The following is a 22,890-nucleotide window of genomic DNA, read 5'->3' as shown; positions in this document are numbered from 1 at the left end:
ATGTTAAACTGAAGGACTGATAAACGTTTTTTTAGATGTGAATTCAGCATAATTATTGTTTATTAACTTCATATAAATCTTATTTATATAAGTTGCATTGTATTCAGTTAATTTGAGTTAATTTCTCTGTTAAAAGGTATACATGCAAAATGGTAAACCTCGTTGTTTGCACCAGTGGAAACCGCATAATGGTAGACCTCTGTCTTCTCTATTTTTTTTGGATAATCATAAGAATTACAATCCTGAGTAAGTAATTCATTTATTATACATAGCAACACTTTTTTTTTCTATTTTTATAAGTTTTTGTAAGTTATGCTATACTGTTATCTAAGTATTATACTTCCTGGATTATGGTTTTGTTGCCTTTATTAAATGCATTGTTAGGTTACATGTCTGTGGTTTCTCTGTGTGTTAGAAGACAAATCATAAATTAGTACTTCTCAGTTGTGTAATTTTTAAAAAAAAAATTTGTTTTGGTATCCAAAGCTGTAAACTTTATCAATGAAAAACAGCCAAAACTCACAAATCATAACGCTTTCACTTTCTTGTCTATATACTTACACTGTTCAGGAATATTACTATACTGCTAGATTTTTACTAAGTATTTATTTTATTGCTTTATATGGGAAAAGTATGCTAATTGGGTTAAAATTTTGTATTTTAAGGTTTTTACAGGTCTTGATATTTCATGATCCCTTCTAACCAAGAAACACAATTTTTGCTCTGAAAAATTCCAGAAGGATTCATATTCTTTGTGTATTGTCTCCAGACTGATGAACTGATTTGGATGATATTTTACTTGATGATTCCTATAGATGAAGCATTAATATTGCCATTTACTTTTGATCATAGTTGATTAAGGGAACAGGGACATATGGACATTATCAGTCATTTATCACAATATTTTACTTCTACAGTAGGTAAATGTTTTCATATAATTTAATGCCCCTTAGCTAATTAAGATATTTCCTGATGGTGTTTGGCCTTATTCAAATCCCATAACCAAAAACAATTTTTTTTTTTTTTTTTTTTTCATTTTTGGATTGAAAATCATATTTTTATAATAATAGATGATATACATTAGAATGTCACTTTGGTTATCTATTTGAGCAATTTCATTCAGGGATTGGGGTAAAAAACTTAATTTTTTTCTTTTAATCATTTATATTGCTTGATATCTTTAAACCAAAATTATTCTATGAACTTTTAGACATTAGTTTCTCAATATGGGTTATTTATGCAATTTAATTTTGATTACATTTGGTTGAGGGGATAGGGAGATGTCTTCATGAGTCTCATACCTCAAATTTTACTCAAAGAGAATAATTTTTTTATATAATTCTTTATTTGTATCTTTACATACTTAAAAGTTCCACTTTATTTTCCTCCTTAGTATTTTAACAGGAAAGCCCTTGGTAATTGAACATAACTTTAAATTTATTCCAGCTTTTTTATTGATCTTGCAGAAAAATCATTTTTATGTGAGATTTGAAAGTATTATTCAGTCACTGCTTTCAAATCACTTAACAAGCACCTCTCAAAATGAATGATTCACATAACGAGCAAAACAAAATGTAAAAAAATGACTACTTAACCAGCGATGTTTTGCAGAATGAGTGACAATGAGACATCACATCCTGTCTGCATCTCGGCTACCAGTCTGTCTTTAGCTCTATTCAGCTAACATCTTACCGTCGCTTGTGAAAGTGGCATTCAGACACATTATTCTGTATTTATTTTTTAGTGCAAGGTTGTAAGCATACTTATATGTTTGTCCCCAAAGAAAATGCCACAAGAAGACAGGGGTAAGAGAAGAAAAAAATCACTATAGAAGTCAAATACCAAATCATTGAAAAGCGAGGTGTGAGCATGGCTGACCTGTGCTAGGTCAGCCATGCTCACACCTTTTGTAAGTGCATACTGCACATACAATCGGTCTACATCAAAAACAAGGATAAGATTAAGGTGATTGATGTTTCAAAGGTGTCACAAGAATTTCTATGCAATGGCCACATATTCTCGACGATGTTGAAAGATTGCTTCTCATATGGATCAACAAGAAGCAGATGCAAGGCGATACTATAAATGAAAACATAATGTGAGAGATGAAACTAATTTTTGCCGATTTCATTAAGAGGCACCAGGTTCAACAATGGATGAAAAGAAGCATTCAAGGGAAGCTGTGGGTGGTTTGAAAAGTTTAAGAGAACTGGCATTCACAGCGTTTTGTGAGGTATAGAGAAAGAGGAAGAAGTTCTGACATAAAGGCAGCCGAAAAAAAAGGACAAAAAGGCAGCCGAAAAAAAAGGACAAAAAGGCAGCCTTCATTGGTGCATTCAAGAAGCTTGTGAATTTTGAGTTATCTGCTGCAGCAGATTTTTAATTGTGATAAGATGGTTCTCTTCTGGAAAAGATGCGAAAGTGAACTTGTATAACAGCAGAGGAGAAGGCATTGCCAGGCCACAGGCCAATGAAAGACCGCCTCATACTGCCATTTTGTGCAAATGCAAGTGGCTATATGAGAATTAACCATGGCTGCTCATTTACCATTGGGACAATCTGAATGATGTATAAAGACCAGAAGAGCAGGCTAAATGTCACGTGGAAGTCCAAAAACAAAGCTTGGGTAACATGTTACCTCTTTACACATTGGATCAATAAAGTGTTTTAACCGTAAAATATCTGCTCGAGATGAATTTGCCACTCTGGGCCTTGCTTGTTATGGACAACCCTCCGCATATCCTCTGGTCTAGAAGATAACCTCCTTGAAGAATTAAAAATTCATCAAGATCCAGTTCCTGCCCTCCAACACCACTTTTGCACGCAGCCCATGGACCAGCAGGCTATTTCAAATTATAAAAAGCTCTCACTAAAGTGCTCTTTTGAGGTAATTAAAGGAACCAATTTCACTCAAGAGGTTTGAAACGACCACTTTCACATTGTTGCTTGCCTCAAGATGATCGACAAGGCTTGGGACATGGTCACTAAGAGAATCTTTATTTTTGCATGGAAGAAGCTTTGGCCAGACAGCGTTGTCAAACACAACTCCTAGAGATTTGAGCAAGTGCCTATGGAGCCTGTAATCAGTGAGATTGTGTCTGTGGCCAAGATTATGGGGCTAGAGATGGGTAGCAATGACATCAATGAGCTAGTGGAAGAGTATAGCCAGGAGCTGACCACTGAAGAGCTTATGGAATTGCAGTCTGTGTTACAGCAAGAAGTTGTGGAGGAGATTTTGTCAGGGGAGGAAGAAATAACAGCCTCAGCAGAGCAACAACCTTCCAGTGAAGTAAGAGAGATGCTGAAAGCATGGAAAACTGTAGCATCATACATAGAAAAATATCACCCTAATAAGGCAGCAGCTATGCATGCTACGTATTTATTTAATGATAATGCTGTGCCTCATTTTCACAAAATTTTTAAGCATAGGCAAAAACAGATGTCTTTAGACAACTTTCTTGTAAAAAAGGATGTATTATAAATAATAAATTACATTATTATAAATTTAAGTATTTTTTTTTTTGGAATGGTTTGCATTTTCTGTTTTTACATTGATTGCTATTGTAAAAATTGTTTCGCTTAACAAGTTTTTCACATTACAAGTAGGATTTGGGAATAAATTATGCTCATTAAGCGAGGTTCCACTGTATTTAATAAATTTGGTTCTCATTTTTCTTTTTAAAAAAAAAATTATGGTTTTAAGTAATTTTCATTTACAGCTATCACAAACAAAAATATAGCCAAATAAATCTCTTTATCTACTTTGTAGCCTGAGTGATTATATATTTTTTCGTTGATTGTTGCTTCATCAGGATATTGAGAGATTGACAATTGATAGTGTTTATGTAGTTACAGTTTATTAGTTAAATAAAATAAGAACATAAATAAAATAAGACATCAGTTGTAATAATAATAATAAACAACTCACAACAATAATCAGAATAATATTAACGACAGCAATCAGAAATAACAATAAACAAATAATAATCATAGTAATCACAACCACAACCCAACAATAATAATAACAGACAGTGATTTTACATGCAAAACAGAATTTAAAGTAATCATCAGGATTTATTCGCAGGTAGTTAAATATTGAAAACCAGAATTCAGTCCCATTGACAAAAGATATTATCATGACTGCTAATCTTAACACTTTTTAACAACTATTAACTATTTAACAACTATTTAACAACACTATTAACAACAATAGTGCAATAGATAAGACAAGTATAAAGTCCTTTCACTGCAAATACCTTTGCTGTTCACTAACTACCCTATCAATTTATGAATGAAATTTAGTACATTATCTCTTTCACTTATCTAACAGTAACTCACCAAACCATTTCTTGTTTTCATGTACTGGAATTACTCATGACATCACCTTAATTGTGTTGAACCTGCACTAGAAATTCGCGCCACTGACCTCACAGAATACGTTCGCTTCAGACTTGCATAATAGCTCTTCGTGTAGAACTTTATCATAGCACTCTCTTGCAGACTGATTTTCAGCTGGTCTTCCACAGAGTATTTATATTATTATCCTCTTTACCTGCAGTACCAGACCCAACTTGAAGTGTGAGAGTGTCGTCTACCCTCACATTTTCTCATGAAATTCCAAACCTAGGTCAGGTAACTCTTCTCACAGAACAACATTTCTTTAGGTGTGTCAGTGGGCAGTATTCAGTAACTCACTGAACCATTTCTTGTTTTCATGTCCTGGAATTACTCATGACATCACCTTAATTGTGCCAAATGAATTATACACTAGAAATTCGCTTCTTCGCTGACCTCGCAGAATACTCTCACTGATTGACCTTGCAGACTCACATCATGGCATTTCGCTTAGACCGATTTCGCAGAACTGACCTCTACTGGTCTTCCCCAAAGTATTTATACTCCTGGCTTCTTCACCTCTTGGACCAGACCTCCCTCCAGTTGAGTGAGAACGACCGATCCCTTTTGTTCCCATGCATTCCTAACCTGGGTCCCGGTAACTCTTCTCACAGAAGAACATCTGTTTAGGTGTGTTAGTGGGCAGTATTATAAAAAACATTTATTAAACGGACCTGTTACCTTTATTAAAAGGTTTTCTTTTACCCCCTTTCTGGATTCTTCCCATTATTAATTTCCTACTACTTTCTTCTTAATTGATAGGAATCTGTTACTCAGGTCTGTTATACTGGTTTTGTTACAATATTTTTGTATATTTATGACCGAGGATATTTTATATGCACCCTTTGTTATTTTATTTATTATTCTAAAAAGATGTCCATTGGCAGAACATCTCTTATGAGATAAAGCCTTTTACTTTTGATTTTTTTTTAGTATATTTGCTCTAAATGTATTTTATCTCGGAGTTCGTTAGAACTTAATCGGTTAGAGGTGACGAAGTCAACAAACTACGTTTACAGTTCTAAACATGACCTAACCTAACAGTGAAATGAAAATTAAAAAAAAATAATAAGCGTGAAAACATATTACAGTTCAGTTAGATTAGTAATAAAGAATACTTTAAAAAATACCTTGAATTTTCTTAGAAAACGTTTTTTTTACATTTGATGAACTGCGGGTCTTGAATATGCCATTTTATTCATTTTTAATGTGTTTTTACGAATCGCACTGCTACATAGCATTACCGGATACTACTAGGTAGCATAAAAAAACTTGATAATGTACTTGAAATAATAAAATTTAAAAGAAAATAGGCTACAGTTTTTTTTTTAATAGTAAATGCTGTTATATAAATGAAACTACTGAAGATGAAAAAAATTTTAATTTCCATCACTTCTTTAAAAAAAATAAAAGTATTAGTTTACAAGAGATTATACTAGTTTATTAAAAAAGGAATAAAAAATACAGATATATAATTCCATTGGTAAAATCAAATTTAACAATAAAAATAGAGGGTTACACTTACAATGTAATAGGTGCAATATTACATTACGGATTTTCGATTTGTGAAGGCTTTACTAGTTTTATTAAAAAAAAGGAAAAATATGGTATGAAGTGAATGATATGACTGTCAACAAAAAAAATTGGCCATGAAATTCAATTTGTTTATTCTAAGCCAATAAATTTTAATAATAAATCCATAAGATAATAAGTAATTCATAAAAAAAATAATCTAATAAAATGCAGTGATATCCAAAAAAATTACAATGAAATTGTAAACCATCTGGTCAGTCTCACAGGTATCATTTCTTCTACTTAAAAAACAAGAATTTCTGTCACATAAATAAAACTGTTTTTAGCAAAACTATACTGATATAAAAAAAAGGTAAGACACTACATTTCTGTTATCAAAATCTGTTATAAATTTAGAATTTTCTTTAAAATATATATATATATATATATATGTTAAGTATATGTAATAGACAATAGATATACAACAATAGATAATAAACAATGTTTAAGCAGTCCATATAATAAGCAAAAAAATAAAAATTTGTTACAAAACTCTTACCGGGCTGATTTCATTTATATGTAATACATGTCTCATGCATATCACATACGTACAAAAATAATACAATTCTTATGATTATTCATTGTTTAATAAATGAAATCGGGCCAGTAAGTTTTGTAATAGATTTTTTGTTATTTTATTTTTTTTGTTATATGGAACGCTTGAACATTATTTATTATCTACTACTGTATATCTATTGTACATATATTTAATTTTTTTTTTTTAAAGAATATTCTAAATAACAGATTTTGATAATAGAAGTATAGTGTGTTACCTTTTTTTATATCAATATAGTTTTGTTAAAAACAGTTTTATTTATATTACAGAAATTTTTGTCTTTTGATTGGAAGAAATGATATCTGCGAGACTCTTACTGTATGGTTTACAATTTCATTGTAATTTTTTTGATTAAATAAACAGATTCAGATTTCTTTATTATTTATTCTTCATCTGTGTTTGAGTTATTTTTTTAATGCTATGTTAATAATAATTAGAATATTTTTATTATTTATTTTTCTCATACATGAAGTTTGCCAAAGAGTAAGTATAGTAGTTTTTCTGTAAATTGTTAATCAGTAATTGTCAAATTTTGAAATTTTAGGAAATTTTTGATACAAAAATTTTTTATTTTGATTTTTTATATAATTTTGGTCTTTCTGACTAATTATATCCAGGAACTGTAGGTTCTAAGCCACTGAAAATCAATGTTTCCAATTATTTGCTTTTTTACAGGAGAATGGTCCCTTAGTATTTTATGAACATGACTCATTTCCATTAACACAGAATGGTAGATTTTTTTAATAAAAAATGTATTTCTTGAAACCAGATCTTGAAGTTGTATTGTTTTGAACATAGAAAAACTTTTGTTGCTGTGGTTCTTGGACAGTAAATTTATTTGCAATCTTATTCTACAGCACCTGAGCATTTCAGGAGTATGCTATTTAGAAATAAGAATGAGAGTCAATAAATAATTAAGACACAGATTGCTGTGGAGCTGAATCTGTTTATTTAATCAATATGACATTTGTTTTCAAATTTCAAGATAATTTTTAGCAACATTAATACTCTTGCCCTATCTCTGAATTAGCTTATTTATGCTTGCTGCTAAGAAATCCTTTTCTTGATGACTGAGCCAATTTAGCACATTTTCTTTGAGGTTGTTAATGCCATTAATCTTCTTACCGCATAGTGTGTCAAAGTGTGGATCGAACAAATGGAAATCTGTAATGGAGGCTGAGGTAATACTCCAATGCAATTTGTCAATGGTTTCTTGAGTTACCTAAACTGTGTGAGGTCGGTTTTTATTGTGAAGCAGAATGAGATGCCATTGCACTGAGACCCAGGGCTTTTTTTAACATTGCTGGCTTCACTTTGTCGATAAGCATGTTACATAGTATGTGCTGTTTATTGTTCACTGATGTTCTAGAAAATCTACAAAAAAATCTAGGCCTTCTGCATCCTAAAAGATTGTCATCATGATTTTTCCTGCTGATGGTTGGGTTTAGGATGTTCTTAGTCTCTTCCTCAGATGTTTTAGATGTTTTCTTAGTTCCTTTCTCAGTTAATAAAATATACTGAAATTAATTAATGTTTATTGTAACATGGTAGCAGCGACATATTTGTTAAACAATACATCTATTACGATGGATGATTATAAGCAACAGTCATTGGTGAAGAAAACTGGGCAATGTGGAAAGTTGTTGTGAAAACTATTTTAGAATGTGATGCAGGTTTTGATGTAGTTTGTGCTACATTTATAAAAACTGAACCAGGAACTAAAGATTATGTAAACAAACTTGATATTTGGAAAAAGGCAAATTTGAAAGTGAAAAACATCTTATTTTATCTCTCAATAAAAAGCCATTACTTCATATAACTGGATGTGATATTACAAAAGATGTCTGGGATAAATTGAATCAAGTTTATGATGTTCAGCCTACTGATAACATAGATTTGCTGACTAGGAAACAGGAATACTTTAAACTGTCATGGAATCTATCATTGTAATAATTCAATTGTTGGATTGCGAGAAGCTGTTTCCTGGTCAATAAGAAGGTCTGATACTAATCAGGCATTTAGCTAAATCAATTTGCAGATTTTCTGAACATTTTTGTATGTGATGTTAAATTTAATTGAATATTTCATCATAACCATGAAATCACAAACACCTCTTTTGATGATTTAACATTTATGTATGTACATTTTAAAGATTTAGGAGTTGTGATTTTACTTTATGCTTATTACGGGCAATAATTAAGCTTTTTTAAGTAATCACTAAACTGGAAATGGAATTTCTGGACTAACCTACAAAGTAAAGGGTTTACTATGATGTTTATCCAAGAAGAAAAGGAATTATACTTTTTCTTAAAAATTGTTTCATACCCTGTTTTCATTGAAGTAATGCATTTATGAAGTTTATAATGTATGTAGAAGTTTACTCAGGTATTTTAATATTGTTTATTTTGTTGTAATATATATCTTATATCGTGTATTTACTTGTCTAAAGTAATTTGTTTATATAAAATATAGTTTGGTTCTATTTATTTAAGGGCACAGTTCTGGAAGTTTGCAGTGACTGGTGCTAATGAAAATTCTGAACTAAAATTGTGGTCCTGTGAAACATGGTCATGTTTGCAGACTATACGGTTTATGCCACGTAGCGATGGAGGCAAAATCCAATTAAAGGCTTCAATGGATTTAGGTTCAAGTTATCTACTTCTTACTGATCATGTTCATAGGGTGAGTAAGATGACTATTTAGGACTTTGACTATTAGATGTGTACTACAACTACAGTAGCATGCAAATTAATCCAAACACAGGGAATCTTTTGTTTATTTTTATATTGAAGCTACACTGCTTGACCACACTCATTCTTTAAGTTGTCTTTGTAATGTGAGATTATTGTTCTTTAGTTATGTAGCTATTTTCATGTTATAAATAGTGTCCTATGAAAGTTTATTTACTTGATTTATTCTATTATAGATTTATTCTTTATAAGTTTACTTGATCATATTTGTGTATTTTTTGTTCTATGTGTTATAATGATGATATAATAATGGACATAATTCCAAGAAAGTGTTTGAAGATTATTTTTCTTTTTGAGCATACCAATATGATACAACAAAAATAGCTTCGATGTGGTATTGGACTATGGACAGTGAATGTGATGAAATCAAAAAGTGTATAGTATACTTGAATTGATGCCAAATCGTGTATGTGAAGTGATTAATAATAAAGGAGGCCATATTTAATTGCTAGATATTCTCAAATTGTTTGGCTACCATTTTTTTTCTAAATAAAGTTACTTTTTATTAAATAACATCTTTGTTCGGATTAATTTGCATGCTACTTATTGCATGTTTAAATCCAGTAAATTTTTTAATTCTCATTTCAGACAGAAAAATGGAGCATTACATAAAATTTATATAAATTGACACATCAGAACTGATCTGTAAAATGAGTTTCTAATACATACATCCATGCATACACATACACGCGCATGTGCATGTATGTTGTGTCTACTTAAATTAATTTTAATTAATGCTTCATTAATTAAATTAATTTATGGAGTGAGTAGTGCTCCACTTGTTTATTTTGAATTTATAATTAAAAGTTTGGTTGGATTCGTTAAAAAATTATACTGTTGTAGGAGTCTGGTAGTCTAAATTTTTTCTATTATTAGCTAAAAAATGCCAGAATTATATGAATGCAAACTATATACACAGTTCAGCTGGAAATACAGTCAGTGTCATTTAAGTGTTGATCTGTGGGAACAAATTGATTAAATATATCTTCAACTACTATTTCTACTTTTATTTGTACCTAAATTACCTTTGTTTTTAATGAATGTCTCCCTGAAACATTCTTTGTGTTTCAGAAAAATAAGATTTAAGTGCAAGGTTAGACAGATTATTTTTCTGTTAGGTAACAAAGAATATGTACATAGTAATGTGAAATAGGAAGTGGCTAGATACTATTGAAGTTATTGCACAGTTAGGAAAAAAGTCCATCCTCAAAAGGTTCATAACACACCCCATTCATCTTTTGATTAATGATTATTGGGAATTATTTCAATATCTTTCTATTAATGGAGAAAGGTTTGGTTTTTTCTACTAGTCTTACTGTTGTTTTTAATTAATCAAAAATATCATTTTAGTTAAAAATTGTATTATAAAATTCCAAAACTGTTTATTAAGTTTAATGTTGTGTATAAGTTTTTGTTTTAATTGTTTCTTTTTTGTTTGTAGGTATTGTTTGTTATGCAAGTACAGAAAGATGAGACTGAAACAAACTGTTTTTTTCAATCTGTATCTGAGTTTTCTTTACCATACCCGATACTAAGTTTTGGAATTGTTGATGCTGGTTTAAGAAGATTTAAATCTGATACATTCACATTTGATGATTTATGCAACGGTTTGTAATTTTACTAGATATTAATAACTTGTATATTTTACAGTGAAATTTTGCATAATGTCAGTGACTGATTTATATTACTTAAGTTGAATATTTAGTACTGTCGTACATAGTATCAACATAGTTTGATATTAGATAGTAACATAACATTGGGCCTGTACGGATTGCAGCCCAACCATATGATAAGTTTAGGGAGCGTGTGACTTGACTATATGACCAGCCACATGATTTTTTTTTTGCAAAACAACCAAAGTGCCTGGTTTCATAGATAATTATTAACTCCCTGTGATATGGAATTGACAGAACATTCACTCCACATCTGATTGAGGTTTGGAATTTTGATGAAATAGTAACCCTTGTCACTCAGGCTTGGAGTGAACACTGGTCTGCCTACGTTGCTTTGTGTGTTTCTGCATCACACTACAGGCAAGACCTATACTCCTACACTTCATACTGGTGGTCCAGGCTAGGTCAGATCCCTATGATCAGTTGATCATTGATGGAAAGATGTTATGCTTTGTGCATTTAGTCAGCTGAATGACTGCATTGAGTTTAGCCATGCTTGTAGCCTGTGGTGAGCCACAGAACAGAACTTTCCCAACAAAAATCCATTAATCTCAGCATTGAGCCTCACTCAAAACAGTGAGACTCTGGGACAGGGGTTATTGAATGTCCATTAACTTCGATTGCATTCGATTATAGCAAACGAAAACATAACAGCATGAATACTAATTTAATTTAGCGTGATCCATATGAGCAAAAACTTTACTTTTGGCATAAAAATGAAGTAAAAATAACTTGTAATAAAAAAATTAGAAAATTGTGAAAAAAAAGATATATTAATCTTAAAAATAAAATATCTCATGAAATTTGCAAGATTCCGGATCTGGACAGTAGGTGGGTTTTCTCATATGTTCCTGTTAAATTGGGTGTTTATGAAGCCATAAACACCCTACTAAAATGCTACTAATATACATTGTTATATAACATATTAATGCTACTACTATGGCATTGTCATAAGAGCTCTATGTCTTTTGTCAGTTTTCTTGACAATAAATTCTTTTTTGTTTTTCTGAGACTCCTCATCATTGTACTGTCTGCTTCCATATTAATTATATTGCCCTTGGGCATGAATTTTTTATCTTGATAATTCATGAATAGGGCTACAACATGGAAGAGTTCAGATGTAAAAAGTATGTACGTTCCAAGCCTGAACCTTGTTTCATCTTTCATGAGAAGTGGTAGATTTAAAACTTGCCATTATAATTATCTATAAATTTATGTTTTCTTTGATATTGGTCCAAAAATGAGAAATCTGTTTTAAGATATTGTCTCTTATACTGATTTGATAATACATGAAGCATCCAATTAGCATATACTTTACAAAACTCCAAGTTGCTCATGGATATTTTAAGTTTGCCAGTTTTCATGAATCGCATCATTTATTTGCAATGTTGTACATTACTATAGTTAACAATGATCCCTGCTAGTGTTCATTGTATTTCTCTGCTCACTGTCAAATAATGTTCATAATTTTGTCATCATCTGTGGTTCAGAATGGTTCTCGAAAATCTTCATGAAGTTTTTGGTTAGTACTTTTGGTTTTGGTTAATACTTTTTATGAAACATGGATATTATTTAACATAGAAAGGAAAAGAATAGTGCTCTTTAAATGAAAAAAAAATATTAATGTGAAATTGTCATTAAGATGTCATAATTTTAAGACTGTTAAAGGAAATTGATTTATTATTATTATCATCATTATCATTATTTATATAATTATTGACTTGGCTTTGTTTTATGATAATAGGTGATGGTGATGAAGAAGAGCACTTACAATGTGCAATAGTTATACGAATGTATTTAATGCAACCAAAATCACTTCAGGAGTGCCACATTGTGTTCCAGCCATCTGCTCCTAGAATGTCTGATGAGTCTCCAGTCAATTTGGTTTCTCAAGAGTCATTGGGTTTGTGATTTTAAATTAATTATTTTTTTCTTTTGTTATAAAGTTTTTTGTTATTTATCATTTATTTGGGTTTAAACACCTTTGTTATTGGTGTTCCAATATTAATATTGTACATGTGATATTCTTGGTAATATATGATGGTGACTCAGAGGATTAGTGTTAACAGTCCTATACAAAAGGCAGTAAAGTCAAGCATATCGTTTTTATTGGAGTGGTGTTAGCTCCTCAGAGCTTTCTGCCAGTCTTCCACTCTCCGTACTGAATGTAGAGTGTGATTAACAGTGTTAGAGTTTGATTAACAGTAATTCTTGGCTTGGTAATGCATTGACGTTACAATTTACAGGTTCACTCATTACTTAAAGAAGAGACTATCTGCTACTTCTGATAAGATTTAATTAAAAAAAAAGAAAAAAACTGGCTTCTCTTTACATTTGAGTGTTTGATTGTCATTAGGGATTGAACTTCTTTAATTTCCTAATATTGAATGAGAGTACATTGATCTTCTTAGTAATGAGTTCAGATGCTGTAGTAATCTACAAGTCTACAAGCCACGTAAATGTCATGAATTCGATTCCCAGCACCCAGTTCAGATTTGAAATTTTTTCATTTCCAAGCTGTTTTCGTTACCTAAAAAGTGGTCCAGATATCATTTTTTTATTGTTTGTTTATTGAAATCTTAGTAATATTTGTTTTATTTTATAGTTCTTATGTATTTTTGTCTTAAAGCATAATAGGAAAAACAAAATGAGAAAAGAGACCTTCGAATTGCGGTATTATGAGAGGATGTTGAAAATTTAGATTTATCAATAAAGTTTAAATAAAAAGATCTTAAAATGAATAGGAGAGGGAGAAATTTGTGGGTAAGTCATCTTGTTAAATAAAATAGGTTGATGGGCCACACATTAAAACATTCAGGTTTAGTTAAACTGAATACTTGGTAATAGAGAGAGAGACCACCCTCTCTATTTGGTAGAGGGATGGATATATTGAAGTAAAAACTGTAAAGGAAGATTAGTATGATAAAACAGATAGTTGAAATGTAGATTGTAATAAATATGTTAAGGTAAAAAGGTTAGCAGAGAGCAGAAAGAAGTAGAGAATAACTTCAAGCTAGTCACACGACTTGATGACAAAAAAAAAAAACACTTTTTTAACATCTTTGTTAATTTAGTATTTAGTTAATTTAGTTCAACATTGTTGATTTAGTATTTTTTTTCTGATCTGTAGCATCAGATTAAAAAAAAGAATTGCTTTGGTTTTGTACTGGTGAGTGGTAAGCAAACCTTTTTCTAACATTTAGTATGACTGTTTCATTTGGTTAAATATTAAGCTGTACAGAGAATTTCACTATAGATGTAAAGGAATTAGTTTACTGCAATTCTAATGTATTTATAAATATTACTTTTTTAATAAGAGGCATTTTTTAAATTATACTTTAAAGTACTGAACTAAACATTAAGTTGAATGGCTTGTCAGATTTTGCTAAATGAATAACCAGAAGAAAATTTGCACTGTCTTCTAAATCTCATATATGGGAACCACTTATTTTTCAGTGCTTGATTTTGTCAGATTAAAATTGTGTTGATTAACTAATGGTTTTAATGAGGGCAAAATGTTAGTAGTCACTGGTACTTGGAAAAAAATCCTTGATGTTTTATTCTGTGCTTGGAAATTATTGTTAAAATTTCATATGTATGCATTTATAATTAAATAAAGGTTGAATTTATACATATATATCTATTCGTTAGTTATGCTGTCAGTTTGTAAGTAATTCATTCTGGGATACCTTCTTTGTATTTTAAAAGTTAATTAGTCAGGAACATATTTTGTAGCTGCAGCTATTTTTTTCTTTGACGTCAAATATTTATCTATACTTTACATAATTTTATATTACTTCAGGAAAAAAATTATAAAAAGCCAATATTGTGTATGTAAATGTCTATAAACTTTGTATTTTGCTCAGGTTATCGTGATGAGCTAACGGAATTGCCCACAGCTTTACCAGAATCAGTTCCTGTCCCACCAGTTCCTCCAATAGCTGCAATGCCAGAGCCAATGACCAATCATAACTCATTACAACTTAATCTTATGACACCAGATGCTTTTAGTTCTCCAGTTAAACGAGAAAGTCCTGCATCTTCTGTAAGTTCACAAATTTTTATTTTATAACTAGTGCTAGAGGAACTGTATAATAGTATTATTTTGTTGTGCTAGTTTATTTTTTCTCAAATGTGTTTATCTTTTCAGTCAAATTGAAAGTTGTTAAGAAGTTATGAATAACGTAATAATAATTATGAATTTCAACCAGTCCTCTTTGATCTAACATTTTTATTGAAGTAGTGGCTAAACTTACCATTCAAATACTTTGAGATACAAATGTAATCTGTGGTGCAGGGAAATGTTCAGTTGATTTTGCAATAGTTTTTTATCCAAGTTAGTGACTAATAAATTAAAAATTATAAATCATAAAGAAGTAAATATAACATCTTAAAGAACACTGCTTTAAATAGTTATACAGCATTAAATTGTACAGTAGCAAGTACCACCCATTGTTTTTAGAAGCAGTGGGACTAAGAAGCATTTAATTAAACGTATCTTTCCTGTTCCTTTCATTCAAAAATTTGAAAATTCTTTAGCGTATCTGTAAAAAGAGTGATAATAGTTTGTCCAAACATTTATTGTGAGTGATTAACGTTTGTGTTGAAACATGTTAACTGAAATGGGAAAGAATTTCTTTGTTACTTACTCACTGCCCCAGTTAAATGAAACTTAGAACAATATTCACTAAGCAAAGTAAGGTTATATTTTTCAGATTAATTCCAGCTGATGTTCACAAACTGTTCATCTTTGATATAAGTTTAGTAAATTCCTCTTCTGATCATGCCTTCAACTGCTTAGACAGTGCAAGCCTGGATCCAGTGTCTGTTGTCCTGCGCCATGATCCTTTCATTCTTGCACTGTTTCTTTCATGGCTCTTCTGATCTTAGAAACAAAAAGTAATCGATGTATTCTTAGAATCCAGAACCATTCAGTTTTTGGATTCAGACATTTTGTGTCTCACCTAATAAATATGAATCCACAGTCTCTCTACTCCTCAAATAACTTTTTTGTGACAGTAGTTTCTTTAGGAACAGATTGCTGATGAATAATTTCATTTGATAGTGATAAAGGCAATCAACATTGTTTTCAATTGTGATTTTTCTTAATGTGTTTTGCTTAATTGGAAGTGTTGGAATTTCATCTGAGTTATGTTGTTTTATTTCAGAATTGCTTTGAAACGTTCTACCATCAACACTTAATAAATCTATTAAAATAATATTAAACATTGTGAATATGTGCCATCAAACTTTTGGTACAATCTACCAGTTTCATTGCTCAGTTTCAATCTACCAGTTTCAACCAAAACACCTCATTGAAATTGATTAATTTTCATGTAAACGTTTTTCACCTTTTTGACAGTTTTTTGATGTTTGGATTGTCAATAGGGTCAAGAAACATTTGCATTTTTTTCCAAAAACAAGACAACCACTCCAAAATTTGAACAGACATTAATAATCATAAACCATGAACTTTTTTAAAATTGCTAAATGTTTTCATGTCATTATCCTAGTTAAAATTAAAATTCTATTACTACTTTAATCCATTACTAATCTTTTGACATACTTTCCAATAATGCTTACTACTTTAATTATAAATTATTAATTGCAGCTCGCATAAGTTTCACTTTACACTGTGTTGAAAAGAGTACACTGGTATCACCAAAACATATTAACAGATAAGACCTAAAAAAAACTAATATTGTTAGTTGACTTTTGCAGGATCCCACATTATCAGTCTACACAAATTGTATAATTACACAAAACAAATATAAAAAACTTAAAATTTAGAAAACATAAAACACTGCGAATAACCACAAAATCTGTACGAATAAACAATTCCACTGCCATTACTGGGATGATGGATGTAAATTCAAAACACCATACTTTTCTTTAAAAAAACTTTACTTATAAATAAAATAAATACAAAAAAGAAATAAAGTAAATATCAGTATTTTTATTGGTTTTGATGATAAAATTATAGAAAAAGTTTATAAAATGCAGAATATAAAGTACCACGATAAATTAGTAATAGTTTTTTCCTAGAACGTAATTATACAAATATGATATTAGAAAAAATTATTCATGTGTATGATAAAAATAAATATAAAAAAGCATATAAACCCAATCACCATATAAGGTATTTAAGAAATAGCTATAATAAAAATAATAGAGAGGACTTAAGGGGAATGTATAAAATCAAATGTAACGAATGTAGTACAATTTTTGTTGGTAAAACTAACAGATCATGTTAAAAAGTTTTTACAGAACATTATACTGCTTGCAGAAACAAAAAAAAGAGTTGTATCTAATGTGGCTGTTTATTGCAATGTAAGCATAGTATTAGTGATTGTAAAAATAAAGAAATTTTTTTGAGGTTTGTAATAACGATAAAAAATTAATAAACTTTTAAAATATTTATAAATTTAAATAAAAGTATGTAATGATGACCACCAGATCGTATTTGAGGATGTTTTAATTAAAGATATAATGGGTTGTAGCAGTTTACAACAATGATATTACGAACAAAGGAAAGTATTACATTTTGAATTTACGTTATTCCAATAATGGTAGTGGAATTGTGTTTATCATACAGATTTTGTGATTATTAATAATGTTTTATGTTTTCTAAATTTTAAGTTTTCTAATATTTGTTTTATGTAATTACAGAATTTGTGTACGAACTGATGTTGCGGGATCCCATGAAAGTCACCTATTGGTATTAGTTTTTTTTCTCGATTTTATCTGTTACTGTGTTTAGCTGGTTAAGTGGTTAATACTGAATTAAGCACAATGGTCAACATGTTGTTGATTTATTATTTGAATTTTCAAAATAAACACAAGTTAATCAAACTAATTATATGTAAGTGATAGTTGTATTAGTTGTTTTCAATTTAGACACATTTCAGTGTTCTGCACTAACCAGTAGTTCCCTTTAACATTTTATATGTGTTAAAAAAATAAAATCTTGATAAATACAATAAAACAAAATTTATTAAAACTTTGGATATAAACTTTAAAACCAATTCAAATCTGCGAGCTTACTTCTAAATTAAAAAAAAAAAAAAAAATTTAAATTTGAAAAGCTCAAGTGAATCAATATAAAATAAAAGCTCAATCACAAAACAATTCAAATTAAGGGGGGAAATAACGAAAAATGTACTAGGGCTATGTAGTCTGATCACATGTATATTATTAAAATTAAAAAAATAATTAACATTAACAATACGAAAAATAATTTTTTTAACATTAATTGAAAATATTAAGCATATCAAAATTATATGGAATCATATATTTTGAATCATATATATGGAGTCATAGAAAACACATTTCCACACTACTCGTCTGTCATATTTAAAAAAAAATATCTTGATCATTAATTTTTCTCTTCATATACATAAGGATACTTTCCTGCACATATAAAAATAATGATGACATCGCATCGAATTCACCTATTTACCCAGTCTCACTGTCCTGTCTGATCGAACAAAGAACACATCACCACTTCCGTGCGATGCAACTCAAAACACGTCTCCACTCCATGACTGCTAAATTCACACTAGTCCCGAAACAAAGAATGTCAGGCTTCCCCCACCAGATGCCCATTGGTATTTATGCGCGTACACACTTTTTTTTCTGAGAATGTGTACGCACTCACCAGTCCACAATGACATCACCGTCTGGCTATATCCAGACCATGTCAGACATCAAAAAACAAAGTTATGCAATACAATTTCTTATCAAACTAATTACGTTTGTGTAACTATTAAAATAATGTAATACTATCTTGCCTATTTTCTGTTTTTAATATCAGCTAAGCCGAATGAATATTATAACTACCTTTTAAAATATTGAAACTTTTTTCTTTATGACATAATATATATTGTTTGTAACCCACAAAATTTATAATGGTTACAAATCAAAAAGGAATTAAAATTAATTTTTTTCCTTTTAAATTTAAGATTTAAAATCAAATTAAAAAGTTAAAGTTAAAAGTTAAAAATTGCATATGTAGAAATACATCGTCAAATAAGAAAAATATTAATTAAAAGTTAAAATTATAAATATGTTAAAAAAGAATTAATGTGTGTGTGGTTTGGCTAGCCAATATTATATTGCTGTGTAGGATTTTAAATAGATTAAACTAAAAATTAAAAATTAACAATATATGATAAAGTCCTGCTATCTATTGCAGTAATTTCTAATATTTCCAAATTAGTGTAAATATCAGATATTGAATGTTTAATATCAATAAACAATGAGAAGATGATTGTTGTTTATTATCAATTGTTTGATTATCAATAAGATGATCAGAAACATTAAAAAAATTTCATTTTTATAACATCTGAAATGTTTAGAAAATCTGGTTTTGAAAGATCTAGTGATCTCTCCTATATAAAAATGGTTACAGTTACATTTTATTTTGTAAATTCCACTCAAATTATAAACATTATGTGAATCAGTATGTCTACTGTTTTTTAAATGTTTTAATATGTGATTGTTTATCTGGTATGCAGTTTTAAACTTATTTTTATCATAAACCTTGGTAATGTTTTCTTCATCTATGCTGTCAGTATACATATTTTAAATATACATTGTCAATTTTATGTGGTTCATTTATTGATATTAGACTTGTATTATTGTTAATTTTTAATATTTGTTTTTTGTCAAAAGTAATTTAGTTCATTTTCTTGAATGAACAAATATTTGTTCTGAATTTTTAAAATGTTTTTGAATTTTATTTATAAACAATTTTTACAAAATAAAATGTAAAAAGCTAATAAAATTAATGTGTAAATTTAAACAAATCAAGAATTAATAAAAAAAAATATCACTGAAGATGGGCTTAGGCGTGTAAGTGTTTTGATAAATGTAAAAAAGTAAAGTTCTCTAATTGTGTACTTTGCAGAGGCTGAAAAAAAAAAATGTAGTTATTTAACATACAGAGGAAAAAGAAAAAAATTTACTATAAAAAATTTAATATATATATATATAATAGTATTATTTATTATCTTTTATTTATAAAACAGTTAGTTAGTAATGTATTCCAATGAGTTAAATCAAATGAAAAAGTTTTCTTTTTTTATACTCATACACACAAAAATATCTATAAAAGTGTGTCTACATCTGGTTTTTTCATGGTAGTACATAATGTACATCTGTATTTTTCATGGTAATATTTTTTTTTTCAGGTGATTCCTCATCCCACAGACACTGCTGTTCTTCTTAGTGAAACAGTGTACAGTACTAGTCCAGGGATGGTGTCCAACTCACAATCTCCTATACCTGATTCCGGGGTTAGTATTCTTAAAAATTTAGTTGATAAATAAAACTTATTTTTAGTTAATAAGAGTTACATTGATTTCTGTAGTATAAAAATGATTTCAAACCATTCTCATGTAGTAGCTGTAAGTCAGAACTTTGATATTATTTTGTTATTCACATTTCATATATTGTTGCGTTTTTTTTTTTACTATTACAATTTTTTTGCTATTATTTTCTTAGTTTTCATCATACTTTTAATTATTTTACTAATACTTTAATATCCAAAAAGAAACCTCTTGTTATTATTTTAACCTGGGCGATGTTAACGCAAAAATTTTGACTGATATGGTTAAATTTCCTAATTTTGCTTTATTTATTTTACAGCGTATTGAAGGAGTGGTTGGTTTTGCTAGCGGTGGTAGTAGTCCAAGTAGGGAGGTACAAAAAATATTCTCTCTACAGGGAAAATGTTACTTCCCAGAAACTGATAAGCCACTTCCACAACAGTAAGTAACAAACTAGTTTTTTCTTTTGAAGTACATCTGTTTGGCTTCTCTGCAGTATATTGAAAGAATTTTCTTTAGTTAATGTTATTTATTGTAGCTGTGTATCATTTTTGAGATTATATGTAAGGTTTTATTTCTCTGTTCTGGTTAATGTTTATTATTTTATAAATTTTTATTAAGTTCTTAGAAAACACAACATTTGTGACAATTTTTTTTCTTTTCTTTTTAAAAATGATTATCATTATCTTTGCATTATATGAATAACATGTACTACAGTATAGGTGTGTTTTTCTAAGAAAAGGATTTATCATTAAAGTTTTTTATTTTTTTTAAATTTAATTTAAACAAATTTTTATGCACTCAACTGGATTTAATACTTAAGATCTGTTCCATATTAAGGGATCAATGTTATTGGCTGATTTAATTTGATAACACAGTGAAACCCTAGTAATCCGTCTGAAATCCTAATATTCTGAACAGACATAGAAGAAGAAAAATATCACTTATGTTAATTAAAATTATGTTTTAGTTTTCAACTTCTATAACTAAAATTGCTTATTGAGAAAAACTAGTTCATTGACAAACTTCATACAATAAATTATAATGTAAATACTCTAAAATATGATATGAACTCAATTTTTAATTTTATTGAATTAGTCTGTAAATGCTTAAGTATTTCTATATTTGATTATGTTGAATTGAAATTGCATAATACATAATCAGTAACGATTAAATTTCTCAAGACATTTTGAAATTACAATTTATATCTGTTTCATGTTAACAGATCAGCCCCTATAAAAGGAACTGTATTGTACACCAAGAGACTAGCAGTATAATGTAAACAGGTGTTAGACTAATGTATTTTGCACCATGATACATTAAGGATAATAACAATAGAATGAATTTTTAAAACAAAATTTTCCAGATTAGATCAACGTAAGAAGTTTTAAAGTATTTAACTAATGAGAAATTAGCATGTTTGTTTTTGACATGCTGTCTAGTCTCCTGACATGCAGTAGTGATATCTTTCTGTCACTGAGCTGATGTACTTCAGGTAGTTGCAATGTCTCTTCACTGCTTCATAAACATTGCATCATTAAACATGGCCTTTGTATGTTGCTCGATATATCTAAGGATTACTTCAATTGCTGTTTTGCCTTTGGTATGTGAAATTATGGTGCTAGTTAATCAACATTGCTTTCATCAGTTTTACTTCCAGTTTCCCTGGCATTAATAATATAATTTCTCTGTTATGTCATTTACATGCTTTCAGTTGTTTTGTAAGCTTCAGTATATCAGTTGTATGTCTATGAGAACCGGTGGTTCATTTGGATCAATCTTTATTATTTCCAACTGTAGTTTTTTCTTTAGTTTTTTATTTATGAATTTTACAGTATTCTGAGATTTGTTTGGAAATGATGTCTGTTATTTTATTAATTTTAATTTATCAACTATTGTAAATGTTTCTTCAAATTCTAAAATAAATTCCAGAAACTTAATTTTTTGTAGATTTCGTAATACTCTCTGGTAATTGGGCTGTAATAATGGAGTAGAGTAACATTTGAAGAATAAAGCTGGTTTTAAAATCAAAAATAAGTGGTAAAATCTCTCCCTGGTTAATCCAAACATAGATTCTAGTTAAGTTGCTTTACTGGGTTCTTACTATACTGCATTTAATTTATAATTTAGTCAAGCAGTTTCATCAAAGCATTTACTATTGACTTTGGTTTATGTTAGTTTGCTTTGTATGTTTAAGTCGGTTCGTGATTGTCTTTTTATAAATCAGATTGCCCTTACATTTAATTATTTGTTTAACTCTGATGTTCATTTAACCTTAATTGTGATAAACATCTCAGTTATAATGTAACTACAGCAGAAATATCATTATTGTAGCATTAGTTGCAAGGCAAGTAAACCACTTTGTGTTTTTATGGTTTCATTATTATTCTCAATATTATTGTATGTTTCAGCTGAACATAAAAAACTTCTTTTAGGATTTTTTAATTTTGATTGTGAGTTCCATTTTCTTTAATTGGTAACATAGTTCCTACAGGCAGGAAAAGTCAGGAATTTTTAAAAAAATCAGGAAAAATTACAAAACATTTCAGAGAATTGCATTTTCAGAGGTGGCTTTTCCATTAAAAAATGTCTTGTGTAGAATTTGCAGGAAGAGA

At 29.3% G+C, this 22,890-nt stretch overlaps 1 protein-coding gene across 5 annotated transcripts in view; it reads left to right on the top strand.

Annotated features, from left to right (window-relative positions):
* Ge-1 (Enhancer of mRNA-decapping protein 4 homolog Ge-1) overlaps positions 1 to 22,890 on the top strand; it is a 153,944-nt gene that overhangs the window by 54,148 nt on the left and 76,906 nt on the right. For all 5 annotated transcript variants that reach the window (XM_075355780.1, XM_075355779.1, XM_075355778.1 and 2 more), the window contains exons 7-13: positions 137 to 246; positions 9,016 to 9,205; positions 10,715 to 10,880; positions 12,691 to 12,849; positions 14,813 to 14,991; positions 20,138 to 20,242; positions 20,595 to 20,716. In XM_075355780.1, coding sequence (XP_075211895.1) covers positions 137 to 246; positions 9,016 to 9,205; positions 10,715 to 10,880; positions 12,691 to 12,849; positions 14,813 to 14,991; positions 20,138 to 20,242; positions 20,595 to 20,716 — 1,031 coding nt within the window. The remainder of the gene's footprint in view (positions 1 to 136; positions 247 to 9,015; positions 9,206 to 10,714; positions 10,881 to 12,690; positions 12,850 to 14,812; positions 14,992 to 20,137; positions 20,243 to 20,594; positions 20,717 to 22,890) is intronic.

This window comes from Lycorma delicatula, chromosome 2 (genome assembly GCF_047948215.1).
Source record: "Lycorma delicatula isolate Av1 chromosome 2, ASM4794821v1, whole genome shotgun sequence".
Taxonomy (NCBI): domain Eukaryota; kingdom Metazoa; phylum Arthropoda; class Insecta; order Hemiptera; family Fulgoridae; genus Lycorma; species Lycorma delicatula.
This window is presented reverse-complemented; position numbering and strand designations above follow the sequence as displayed.